This window comes from Molothrus aeneus, chromosome 3, assembly GCF_037042795.1.
Source record: "Molothrus aeneus isolate 106 chromosome 3, BPBGC_Maene_1.0, whole genome shotgun sequence".
Taxonomy (NCBI): domain Eukaryota; kingdom Metazoa; phylum Chordata; class Aves; order Passeriformes; family Icteridae; genus Molothrus; species Molothrus aeneus.
This window is the reverse complement of record NC_089648.1, coordinates 45839577-45852957: the sequence shown is the minus strand read 5'-3', so window position 1 is coordinate 45852957 and position 13381 is coordinate 45839577. Positions and strand designations below refer to the sequence as shown.

At 41.6% G+C, this 13381-nt stretch overlaps 1 protein-coding gene across 1 annotated transcript; it reads left to right on the top strand.

Moving 5' to 3' along the window:
• The first annotated feature begins 9256 nt into the window (after positions 1-9256).
• Positions 9257-11172, top strand: MAP1LC3C (microtubule associated protein 1 light chain 3 gamma). The gene is made up of 4 exons (XM_066545679.1): positions 9257-9367; positions 9455-9510; positions 9630-9736; positions 10669-11172. The coding sequence occupies exons 1-4, from the start codon at positions 9310-9312 to the stop codon at positions 10877-10879; spliced, it is 432 nt and encodes a 143-aa protein (XP_066401776.1). The 5' UTR covers positions 9257-9309; the 3' UTR covers positions 10880-11172.
• The last annotated feature ends 2209 nt before the right edge of the window (positions 11173-13381 follow it).

Genomic DNA, 13381 nt, shown 5'->3' with positions numbered 1-13381 from the left:
TAAAATGCTATTGGACAGAGCCATAGAAAGATGTCTGAGGGTATTAACTACTATCCCTGCCTCGGGAAATTATTGCACTTCAAATGGCAGAGAGTGGACAAGTATAATTTTATGTTCTCACATGCTCCGGTAGACATTTTAGTAATGTTAGGACAAAATGTTGGGTCAGACCCAAGGTCCATTTAGCTCCACAGTGTGTTCTCAACTTAGTAGTGAAGGCAGGGTTCAAAGGCAGTGCTGGCTACAGGTGGCCACTGATACTGGCCACAGCCACAAACTGGAAGGTGACTGGACTGAGACATCGGCGATGCTGCATGGAGATCACTGCTGCCACCAGCAAGAGACCTGAGGCAGAGGAGGGACAGAGACACCAACATGGCATCTGCATGGAAGGGGATGTAGGTCAGCCAGGCAACTCACTGGTGTGTGCAGTTTACACAGTTCTCAGAAACACAGAAAATAACTCATGGTAAACCTTTACCTTGATGAATTTTGCTCTTGCATCATTACTAGGTGTCTGAATTCAGTCTGAATTCAGTCTCTGAATTTATTCATTATTCAAACAATCAGCCAAAATTACCTTGTCCATAATGTAAAAGTACATGCACAAGTCATAACATGCAGCTGTATCTTTTAATGGAGAAATTATCTTCTCAAGATCATTCTTCTAGAGAGAATATTCATAGGATATGCACAATTCTGAGCATAGTAAATAATAATATCCACTTCTTTCTCTTTGGATTTCAAGACATTAAGTGTATTCCAAATGAGGATAAAGTAGTGCTGTGCTAATCACTGCACTAAGTACCAATAAGAAATTTGGCACCTCTTTTTTGTAGATATTGTTGAAAATCCCATCAGAAGTGAAAGAGGCTCCAAAGGTACCCAGGTTGACTGTGACACAGCTAGGAAGTTAATCCAGTCTCAGAGTTCAGTTTACACATAAGGCAAACCCTTCTTGTGCCAATTCTTCACTGGTAGACAAAAGTGTCTTTTTCTCAGGATCTCTGCCTGGTGCCAGAATGCCAGCTCACAGTGGGCTGGAACTGACCCAGGTTAGTTTCCTGTACTTGCAGTTATGGGAAGCTTAAAAAAAAAAAAAAAAAGAGCCATACAAAAGTGGCAAGATGGCCAGGTCAATGGAGTTTAGTGGTAAGAATATCGCCACCAGTTACCAAACTGCACTGCGTGGGAGGTTGTGTTGGCCCGAGAGAGGGAAGCAGTTTCACGTATTGGTGTCCTCACCAGTGGGACTTCATGTGCTCCTGTTCAGGTAAAAACTAACTTCAAAAGGCGTTCTGCTTGAACACAATCTCTCCTATAAAGAGATTTAAATCTTCATGGAATAAGAGGAATCAGTCTGGGCAGTTGGCTGCCTAGCTTTTCTTCTGTGAGTCCAGCACAAGTAATTCTTGATTAGCAATTCTCTCAGCCCACTTCCTCTTTGTGACATTACCATGCTAGACATTAACTAACCACTCTGGACATGAATGTTAGAGAGTCAAAATATCTACTCATCTTTAGGCGGTTTGCCACCGTCTGTCACCAAGCCCATTTCAGAGACAACTGCAGAAAGTTGGATCAGAAAGTAGATTTAAAACCACATTACATATGGGAAAAAAAATGCTGTCCAGGAAACCTTTTTACGGGTCTAAATTATAAATCATTCCTTGGAAGAATTTTAATTTTGGAGAAGTGTTTGGTGAGATGCTGCATTTGACCACAGACAGCTGGGCTGTTTAAACATTTAGTATCATTTACTTCCAAAGCAACTTATTTAATCCATTGTCTGTATCTGACTTCATATTGTCAGTGGAAAAGAAGAAATAACACACACATATATATAGATATATATAACTATATATATATATATATCTGTGTGTATAAGTATGTTCTTAGAATTATGTATGATAATACATATTTATATATACAAGTATGCACAGAAAAAATCTGCAATGTCTGATGTGATTAGAGCTTCTCATCTTACAATAAAGAAAATACAAGAACAGAATTAACTCCGGTCACAGCGGATACTGAAATTTAAAGGGCAAGAAGAGTTCTTATGTTAATAAAACATTTATTTTCAGATTTTGCACTTAACAGTTGCATGGAGTCAATGCTACATAAGGGATGGGGACAAGAGTCAGCCTGAGTAATTTGGTTTGATTTTCCACAGTAAAAAGTGATGGAAATTAGTGCCTCAGCTGTTGCAAAGCTAACTTGGTTTCCCAATAAGCTCTTAGTGATACATGGAAATACACTTCAGTATTTATATTTCAGGATAATATTCAACATAATTCAGTGTAGCAAGACACTGTTCTCACAGATAGATTTAAGAAAGCCAGTATATGAAGAACTAATGGAAAAAGAAAAAGCTCTTTGAATGACAGAATACTATAAACTCAGAAAAGCACCTGATTAAATATTTAAGAATTTATTGAGGAAGAATAATGGGGGGCAACTCTAGATTTGCTGTCTAAAAGCTTAATGTGTCCTTCTGCAGTCTGATCACAGCCATCTTGGAGTTGTTCGGTTTGAATGAAAACCCCCAGCCTGCAAACAGAGATAGTTTCAGACATGAACACATCTTACTGCTGAGCCCAAGAGACTTAGGTAGTAGCATAAAACATCCATCATGCTAGTGCAAACAGCCAAGTGTGCATGTGAGAGGAGAGGATTTGCATTTCTCAGGAGGGTCCATGAACCTAGCATTTGTCCACAACCACTTGTGGGCAACTTCAGTAGCTCCTTCTGGACCATTATTTTATAATGGTGTGGTTCACCATTATAAAATAATGTGTGGTTCAACCTTGTGTTTGAAAGGTCCTCTTTAAAACTAGAGGAAAATTTACACTTGGTGCTTGTCCTCTATTAAAAATGATGCTACTTGGGCACTGTAGAAACCAAAGTGACACTATCCCATGGATTTGCTCCAAAGGTCTTCGCCACAGACAAACTGAGATATTGACAGCATGAAGGATCCATATGAGAAACCTAGCAATGAGTGACCCAGATACCAATACTCTGGGCCATTTGATCCTTCTGTATGGGCTCCCTGAGGTTACTAACAGAAGCCATTCAATATTCCACAACTGCCAGCCACCACATCTACCCTATCTCCATCTTTTTATAGGATGAGACCTTCATCAGATCTCAGATCTGTTTTACCTAATCTTTAATTTAAAACATGGGAAAAAATCCTCTTTAGCAGCATTTCTCATGCAGGATTCTTATTGTTCTGAGAGTCTCCCTCAGGAACATTGAGGTGTCAGGGCAAAGGCCATTCTCTGGTGCTGGCAGCCACTGTATGGCCAGAGCCACCAACAGTAACAATTGCAGATCTATTCCTGACCTCGGCTCTTGTCAGCTGCACTGTGAAACTGGCATTGCATTGCTTCTCAAGATACTGTTTGAAAGAGGATAGGGAACCTGAAAGCATACAGGTAGTGAAAGTCACCTGCTTTCCAAATGCAAGAGCTTCTCTCTCCCTCTCTCCACTGGCCATACACAGCACCTAAGAACACAGGGCTCTGGACCTCATCATCCCCGGTTAGACTCCTGAAGCAGATAATTTTGTGTATCTGCTAATGTACATGTTTGGGCTATGATTTACACTAATCCCATATCAGTCCATAGCACTTGTCAGCATTTTTATATCCAATAAATTGTTCCCATTTCTCCAGAGCCTCGCTCATAGCACATGAGTATGATCTGAGCTCTGCAATGCATTTGTTATGCAGCCAAGTACGTGATATGGCTCAGGGGCTTGGCCAGACTCCCAGGACTTGTTCAAGATCACAGAAGTAGAGTAGGTGGCTCAGTAGAGCCACCAAGAATAGTAATCTGGGGGTCTCTCTTCGAAAATAGCTGAGCAACATCCCTCTCTTTTACATACATGAATCTTGGCATTTTTCCTAACAACTTAAACAGATTTCTGAAACAAAGTAATAGTCTTGACACTGTAGAGAAGGAATCTAATCTTTCCTTTATACTTAGACTTTTTTTTTCTATAGTGTTTGGATTTGGACCTGTCTAAGCCTTAGACATTTCTGCTGAAGTAATTTAAAAGGGACTTCAAGTCCTGAGAGCTGGAGTTTCTGAGTACCTAAATGGGGGTACCTTAAGAGTGCAGATTTTTGTTAACGATAGAACAATTTCCCAGAAGGAGTCAGGCCTCTTACACATCTACCCGAGAAAAGAGGTATCCAAGGAGTCACAGTCACTCCTGGAAACTCTGGCACTGCTATCCTGATGAGGCTTTCAACCCTGACAGAGAGCTTGACTCTCCTGACCCTTCTGTCAGAAGGATCAAACAACAAAGCTGCCAGCTTCACAGTGACACGTTGAAGCTATTTTTAAACCCCCTCTACTGCCTGTCAGTTATAACACCCTTTTTGGAGGCTAAAATAGAACCAGTTTCCAGTATCTACAAACCAGAACCCAATGGATACTTTTGGCATTGTCTGACACATTCTTGGGAGCCTCAACAAGGAGGCCAGGAAAAGTCTGGACATAAAGCCAAAGTTCTGAAAGGAACTGAACTACACTGGACAAAATACTTTAAAGCCCTATGTGGAAGAAAAATCACTTCAAACAATATTATGATCATATTTGGACAAAGAGTAAGTTTTATATCCATATTTGCAGAGCAAGTGATGCTGTTACTTCTCACCAAGGCACCAGCACCAAGATCTGTACTCATAGTAGGAGCATTACTAAAACCAGCAAACCAGAGTGCAAATGTTCTACCACATCAAACAGCAGACAACAAGATAAGAAAGATATTGTGTCCCATAATTCCAGTCCACAAGAAGAACACTGCTGTAAGTTCTCAAGGAGATGATCAAGGAAACATCAACCTAGTAACAACATTGTCAATTCTGTCTTTTTCTGTAGACAGAAAGCGTAAAACATTGCATCTTATTAATGATAACAAGAGAGCAGATGATAGGAAAGGAAGATCCAATAATGTTTTTCTCTTTTTAACATTTGCCTAGACCTTGAGTTCAGCCCCTGTAGGGCATTAAGCCAGTGAACCACTGGTACAGCAAGAAACAGAAAGTCAAAGATGTACCTGAGAGGACCTTGACCAACAGGTTGGCAGCTCACACCAGCTTTTCTCAAAAAGAGTCACTGATTTATTTTTGACTTTATGTCTAGTCAGAATCACCAATTTGAGCAATGAAAAACACTGAGAATTTAGGTCTCAAATTCTTGTAAAATTTAAAATGCTAAACCAGGAGCACTTACAAGTGAAAGAAATTAAACACTACTGAGGATACCCCACTAGAGCTCAGCTCTTTCAATGTGGTTGAAAATTTAATTAATTAATATTGAGAGCAATTTTAAAAATCTTGAAATGAAAGACAGAGCACTCGAGAAAAGTACAACTGGTGCACTTGAATCCAAATACTAGCTTAAAGAAATTATTCCATCACAATGAGCTGAACACCAGGCATACAGGTAAAGAGAGAATTATTGAGTCTAACTAAAAGTTTCTTTTGCAGAAGAGACATTTTAAGATCAAAATCTCAAGCTCTGGTACAAAACAGTAATGTAATCTCTGGTTTAAAAGTAACATAAATAATTTCTAATCCTTGTGACTACACAAAAAAAATCATCAGATTTATGACCAAGGTTCAATATAAGGGTTAAAAAATCAAGAGACAAAGAAAAAGAGCCAAAAGTACTTATAAACCAATCAATTGAGAAATACCACTGCTGATCTTTGAACTTATCTCAGCATTTTGAGACAAGTTTATAATCTGAGTCTTATTAGTGGGTGAGTTTGGACCAAAAACAGAGATACAGTACTAAGCATCCCCTTAAACATAATACTCCAGCTAGCTTTTTGATATAAAGACTTATGAATTCAGAAATTTAGCTACTGGCACACAATTACTTCAGGCTTATCCACAAGAGGGGGCTTGCTTCTGTGTCACAGGAAGAGATTTAGACAGATTTAGAGTTGCAGAAGAGAAGAAGGAAGCAAAGGATTCCCCATCTGTAACTACCTGTGCTCAGGAAGCATGCAAATATTTACAATGTCTCTTTTAAAACCCATTAAATTGATTGGCTGAGCCTGACTGCTTGAGGGCTCTTCAAAAGCTCCTATTTTCACTTACAGCCTCATGGTTCACTTACAACCCTCATGGAGACATGTACTTAAGATAAGCATGCATAGTACTGTAGAACTTCACAGGCTTTCGCAGTGCGGCAAATAAACCCTCATTTTGCCAAGTCACATTTTTCCCCTAGGAACATCATGCTGCAGCTTCCCTTCCCATTCAGTTAGGTTGCTTAAATAAATAAATCTCAGTCCCTCTAGCACTGTATCATTCATATTTAAATCGTTAGTCTACAGATAACTTGACCCTTACCTCTACAGTAGCTCACAGATCCAGATGCAAGCAGTGGAAGTCTCACAGCACTTTCAAAAAGTAGATTCCTGCTTTTGGCTAAGTTGTTGAGTCCCTGGGACACATTGGACTGTTTGAGAGCACTTGCAGAGCAGATCACTTCCATACGGAGACAGTGGACACATGAGAATTCATCAACATAGCTGTAGACCTTGGGTTTTGGACGAGGCTGTGAATATGGCAATGAAACTGGACTAGATAAGATACAGAACTCTGAGTTTGTGCTTTAATGTTCAGGCACTTACAGGATGCCTGTAAGTGTTGGCTTTGGACATTCAAGCAGGTAGAAATAGAATAATAATTCCCTTTTGTCCTTCCATTTCTGTATCAATAGGATCCTCTGAGTATTCCATTCTCTACACAAAATTGTTCTATCAGTTCATTAATTATGTGCATTTAAGAAAAACTTCCAAGGGAAAGGATGTAAGAAGGAATAAATTCCACATTTAGGTCTGAAATTGGATATTTCACTGCAGTAGCAAGTATAAGTGCTATGCAGACACATTAGACATCCCATTCCCTCTACCCCCAGAAAATGTGACACATTTACATTATTCATTAGCACATGGCACAAATAAGCCTGGGTTTTTGCTCACTCTTAGCTCTCACAGACATTACAGCCATAACTGATCACCAGGCTTACTGGGAATTTGTCTTCTTTGGCTCACCGTCTTATCAGGTATTCATTTTCCTCTCTAGATGCTGCCATAGGAGTTTATGAACATGAAGAGAAAGCACCTCTCCCTTCGAGCAAGGCTCCTGATACCTACGTGGAGCCACACTTTTGTACTTCCCCTGCAGCAAGAGATGACACAGGAAGCAGAGCACTGGGGTAGCAGGTTCCCTCTTCTCTACACCAAGTGGATCACAGATCATTCCACTGAATCTACTGGGCAGAAACCAGAACGAGGGTGTGGAAGAACTGATACACTTCCTGAACAGCTTTGGAAAGCCCCACGCTTGACCACAGTTCCAAAGAAATACTCTGTGGTCTCCACACATCCTCCTGTCTTCTACAGGCTTTGTTCCTGTGCTGTTTCTTTACCCTTCAAATTATTCCTCTTTTTCTTCATCTTCTTAAATACAACTCACCATACTGAGTTATCGCACTGTGTCAATTCTGTGGCACACGTCTTCCTTCCCTCAGGCTTCCTCAGTCTGTCACCTCACCTCTACTCAAAAGACCTTAAGCTAGACCCAGCTACTCAAGCCAAACCCTGTGCTTAACTGCCCTCATGCAAAGATCAAATCATAGGGATGAGCTGTACCCAAACCATTCCATTACAGGCTCAAGGCCTTTCTCAAAGTTCAGAGCTCTTGCTTATGAGTCCCTCAGACCCAAGTGTCTACTCTGCAAAATAAAATTTGTGCTGCCACGTGGGGGAGCTTGTGCTGTGGCTAATGCTCATTGCTTCCAGATCAAGAGAAAGGGACAGCTCAGCAGCGCTAAGGACTGCAGCTACTGGAAACTGTTCTGGAGAGGCTGGCTGAAAAGCTGACACATGTGTAGATAGTGCACACACACTTTAATAAAGATGTTCCTTTTCAAAATTATCTTGGGTGACAATCATTGACTTTGCCATAGCTCATATACTGTAACTCATAAAAATTTGCAAATTCCAGTTGCCCTTAGCCTGGTAAAATAATAGAACTTAAATTGGAAAGACCTGTAAGATCCCCAAGTCCATCCATTAACTAGCATTGTCAAATCCACCACTAAACTATGTCCCTAGCCATGCCACATCAACTAGATCATGACCAGAATGATAGATCAAATAAAACAAAAATTCCTGTATTTTAAAGGGATAAGTAAAGCAAACAAGTCATAAGGATCAGTTCCAGACCCCCACTGAGATGATTTATAAACACAACCACCAGACTGGAGTCAACTTTACCCCTTGCTGAGCCATGTTCGTCTGCAAAGCCATCTTGACAGCTGAAGCAAACACAGGTAAACCAGCAATCCAAAAGGCAAGGAACTTGTCCAATTGTATTTACCAAATAGATGGACTTGAAGTCTGCTTGAAACCTCTTAAAATTGCAGCTGTGCCTCAGAGACAAAACCAGAGCTAAAACTCAGCTCTCAAGTCATTCAAAAAACAAGCAGTCTAGTAGCCAGAGTATAGGGGGATAGAATACAAGAAAATAAAGATAGTGTAGAAAATAATCTTACCCCTAAGGAGTTGCAGCTGGGCCAATTACCAGAGATTAGGAACAGGCCTGACTTCAACAGGCCACAGCTGCAACCAGTGAGAAGAAGAGTGCTATAAAAGAATGGGGTGGCTAGTTGAGAGGGAAACTGGAGTTAGTTGGATGCTTTGTGAAGAAGAGGCAGTGCTCTGAGAGATGCCCATGAGAAAACACCCAAAAGGTATGAAACTTCTGTGATCAGTGACAACAGTATGGAACCCCTGCCATATGATGATAACACCTGAGGAGATGAAAAAGGACTGGGGTGGGTGGTTGGTTTTTTGAGTGGGGTGAGTTGTTTTGGTTTTTGGAGTTTTTTGTGTGTGTGAGGTAGGTTGTCTTGTTCTCTGTTTAAACCAAACGAATTGCTCGAAAGCAGTTTGCTGGTACGACGAAGGCTGGCCACGTGCAAAGGGAAGACAGCTGGGGGCACTCCAGCCTTGAGCTGCACCCCTGAACCACTGGGCGGGGCAGTCAAAAGCCCCTCACGAGCACCGCGCTATCCCCGCCGGCAGAACGCCTCGGGGCGCCGGCGCCCACACGGCGGCAGGGCGCAGCACGGAGCTGTGGGACAGCCGGGAGAGGCGGGATCAGCCGCCGCACATCTCCCGTTGGCTGCGGCGCCGCTGCCGGGCGGGGCGGCCCCGGTCCGTGCGAGGCGCGGGCGCGGCGGGCGCAGCGGCGGCCCCGAGGCGGGAGGATGCGGGCGGCGCCCGGGGCGCAGCCGGATCGGCCCTTCAAGCTCAGGAAGAGTCTCGGTAGGGGCGGCGGGGGCGCGCAGTGCTGTGCGGGTCGGAGGGGCTGCGCGCACACGTAACGCGTCTCTTCTCCCCTCTGCCCCACAGCCAGCCGGCGGGAAGAAGTAGCAGGGATCCGAGCCAAGTTCCCGACAAAAATCCCGGTAAGTCTCTGGTTTGTTAGCGGAGGTTGTTGCCGCTGTTTGAGGAAAGAAGCGTCTGAGGGGAGGGAAAGGGACCTGGATATTTTGGGTATTGCTAAGTATGACTCTAATTAAAACAGGTAATTGTTGAGAGATACCATAAAGAGAAATACCTTCCTGTCTTGGACAAAACCAAGTTTCTGGTTCCCGAGGAGCTGACCATGGCACAGTTCATAACCATCATCAGGTGGGTAGTGGATACTAGTGGGTTGGAGCTGCACCTGGGCTTGGCTGCTGGTCCCCAAGAAGGCATTTCCTAGTGTGCTGCTTCCTTCGGTGGGTAGGAGGATAAAGGTGTTAGTAATGTACTGGTTTCCCTCTCTTGCAAGGGTTCGAAGACAGGTGTACTATTGGGAAAAATGGGGTCTTTTTGGGTTCACAGTCCTCCCCCTTCTCCCTAACTGTAGTGAAAAAAGAATATATAAAATTCTTGTTCTGCTCTCTCCCTGCCTCGTGGAATAGGTATTGGGGCTCTGTGTTCTGCTTATGACTGTCACTGCCTTGCTCTCTTACTGCACCTAGCTGAGTTTGCTCTCGTTCAAAGCAGCTCTTGAATGGGAGTGAAATGAAATGTGTTGCCAAATTGTTCTTTATGAAACATTACAGCAAAGAAATCACCCAAAATATCCAGTGGTATTTTCTGACAAAATGTGAAAGCTATGTTTTTCAGTACAGTTTTTAAAGTATAGAAAAAGATCTTTCTAAATTGTAACTTTTGTAAAAAATGCTTTTGGCTCTTGGACAACTTGGATTGTAATCCTTGCATGTAATGTCTCTGAAAAGGACTTGTTTTTTGAAGATAGACTTTACAGTAAGTGTAACAGACTGGAGCTGAAATCCTTTGCAAAATCTGCACTATGGAAGCTTTTGGTTTCTATTCACACTTTTCCCTGGTAACTGGGAACTCCAAGCCCATGCCCAGCACCTTTGGTGTAGCCATGTAAGCCTTGCCTTTGAGCTTCCAGTTAACTTCCTGCTGATGGAGACAATAAGCCACATAATAACTTTACACAGCATTTTTTGTCCCTACTTCATGCAACTGCTCTGCTTAATGTATGTCATAGACTGAAGTTGAAACCACATTCAACTTGCTAATGTTTAATCCTCTTTTTCAATTAGAAGCAGGATGGCTCTGACAGCTACACAAGCTTTCTACCTGCTGGTGAACAACAAAAGCCTAGCCAGTATGTCCTTGACAATGGCAGAAGTGTACAGGGACTACAAAGATGAAGATGGCTTTGTGTATATGACCTATGCTTCCCAGGAGATGTTTGGATGCTTATTACCCACTGCCCAAGGGAAAACTGCGGAATGCTTTCAGAAAATCTAAGATTGGGTTCATATGCTGCAGCAAAGCAGTTTGCTCTGAATCATGCCTGTGACATGAATCTTGGAGATGCTCCTTCCAGTGTGAGCTCTTGAGCTCTGTAGTGGGAGTTATGACCCAAAAGCTGGCAGGACCAGCTTAAGACAGAAATGGTGGTACACTTTCCCTAGGTAATAATTTGGATATATATTTTTATATTTGAAGACACTATGGGTTAGGTTTTTTTGTCTTTTGAACTGCACCCCCACTGCTTTGTAATATCAATCTTTATTATGAAACTGATTTTTAAGGTTTCCTGAAAGCCTAAGTCTAAGAGAAAAATAAAGAACTTTTTAAGTATTGAGTTGAATGTTACTTTTAATCTGGGGCAAGACTTGTAAAAATTTGTCCAGGAGAAGATCCTATAATAATTCTGGGAATTTGAGCATAATGCCTTTTAAATAAACACTGCTTGCACAGCTACTCTGAATTTTTCAATGAAATATCAAAGTTTAAATTGTGTCACCCATGAGCAAAACCATAGCTATAAAAGTTTCATTAAGGTAGGTATCTGGGCTGTGAGATTAAATAGGAGTGCCAGAGCAGTGTTAAGTTTAACACCTGAATAAACTCAGCTGTTACAGAAAACACTGTCTGTGGTATAGATAACTATTTGTTTAAATAAGCAACCTGATTGCTAGTCAGCATTAACTGAAATGTAGATAGCAGGACTTGAAGGGTAATCAAGTTTCAAGAGTTATTTTCTTGCTGCTGAATTTTGCTAGCATGGTTACTCTAGATACTGTCATATCCATCCCCTACAGCCACCTGCTTGTCAGGTACCCTGAAGCACTTCAGTGAGCCTTCTTTCAACAATGGAGCCGAGACATGTGCCTTGTGATTAAGAGATAGTCCAGTGTTTCTGGAAAATGTTGAAAATATCAAAAATACCATGTAGTAAAATGTGGATTTATCTTAATATACAGGCTTGGTTCCTATAAACATGTATTAAAAGTAACACTTGAGCCTTAGACCGAAGTATAGCTCAAGCTGGCTTCCCTGTATGTGAGAGATGTGTTGTAAAGCTGGAAATGCTCTGATCATGCATGATCAACTAAAACCACCAGGTAATTAAAAAATCTGTCACAGTTTGCAGTTTATTAATCAACCTGTGGCAGCCTCACTTTAGGATTGGTCAAATTGTTACAATATGATGTGGTTCTTCTGTTCAGTACTAAACTGCAGAATTATTAATGTAGGAATAACTAGACTGCAAAGAAAGAAGTGTTGACAGTATTTAAGTTATGCATAAGGAAGGAATGTGTGTGTAAGCTTTTTGCAGTGGTTCTCTTGCATTAATAATCTCTTGAACATGAAGTTCTAAGCAGACCTGGGTTTGAGCCTCTAAACCTGGAGTTTTAAGGAGTGCCTGCTGTAGTGGAGGTGATGTTTGCCTACTCGTGTTTCATGAGCTGAGGAACAAAGAAATCATTGACCTGACCTGTGGAAAGGATAAGGCTATGATGGTTTAGGTTATAAAAACATGTGGGCTTTGGGATCCCAGCATCAGTTCTTGGATATATTTCACTTATACTTGTAATGAAACAGTTTCCATTGCAGAAATTGAATAGTCATTTGTCACCAGCCCTTCAGGGAAGCAGAGACACCTGCTTGGCAGCAGCACTACACAGAAATGCTGAACAGCTGTGGGAACCTTGGGGTGGGAGGAGCAAGGGGAGACTTTCTGTGTTCAAGCTCTCTTGCCAGTCTAGAGTTGGGCTAATATTTTGCTTCAATGGCTCCTCTGTCTTCCTGTCCTGTGTGATACTTGGTGCATGAAGAGACAAGCACTACAGCTTCTTGGCTGGAACAATTTTGTCTGACAGCCATCTTTCTTTGGTTTGTAATGTAGTGGCTGAGGTGCAAGTGTTGATCCCTCCAGCATTTAATAACATTTGGCTATGGTGTCTACAGGCTGAGTCACAGATCCAGCCAAAAAAGTTGCACAAGGAGAAGGTCATTTGCAGGTAAAGAGCATCATTATAAACTTGTTTAAACTGGCCTGATGAACCTAGAAAGAAGTCCTGTGAATTGGGAAAGCATCATTGGGTAATAGCAATAGACTTGCTTTTCTATCAGATGTTGAAGAAGTTAGGATATTAACTATCAAAGACAGTTTTCATGAAGTCTTAAAAGAATAAACTAGGAGTTACATGCCCAAATAATTCTGTTGTCTTGCTTGTGGAATTGCCTTGGTATGATTAGAAGGTTTGAATTTAACCTATTCTCTCTTGAAGTACAAAGAACAAGGATTAGAAAATAAGCAAACAGAAAAACTTTTCTCTGACTGACATGTGCAACTGAGATAGCTGAGCTACTTCCAATGTAGCTGCTGTTTGAAGAGCTAATATTTGCTCAAGCAAATACTGATTAGAAACAGGTATATTTTTTTTTCAATGAAGGACACAATGCTGTGTTAAGCAGATTTTATGCTTCTTTCCAGTGTGCCACTAATGTAAAAAGAGA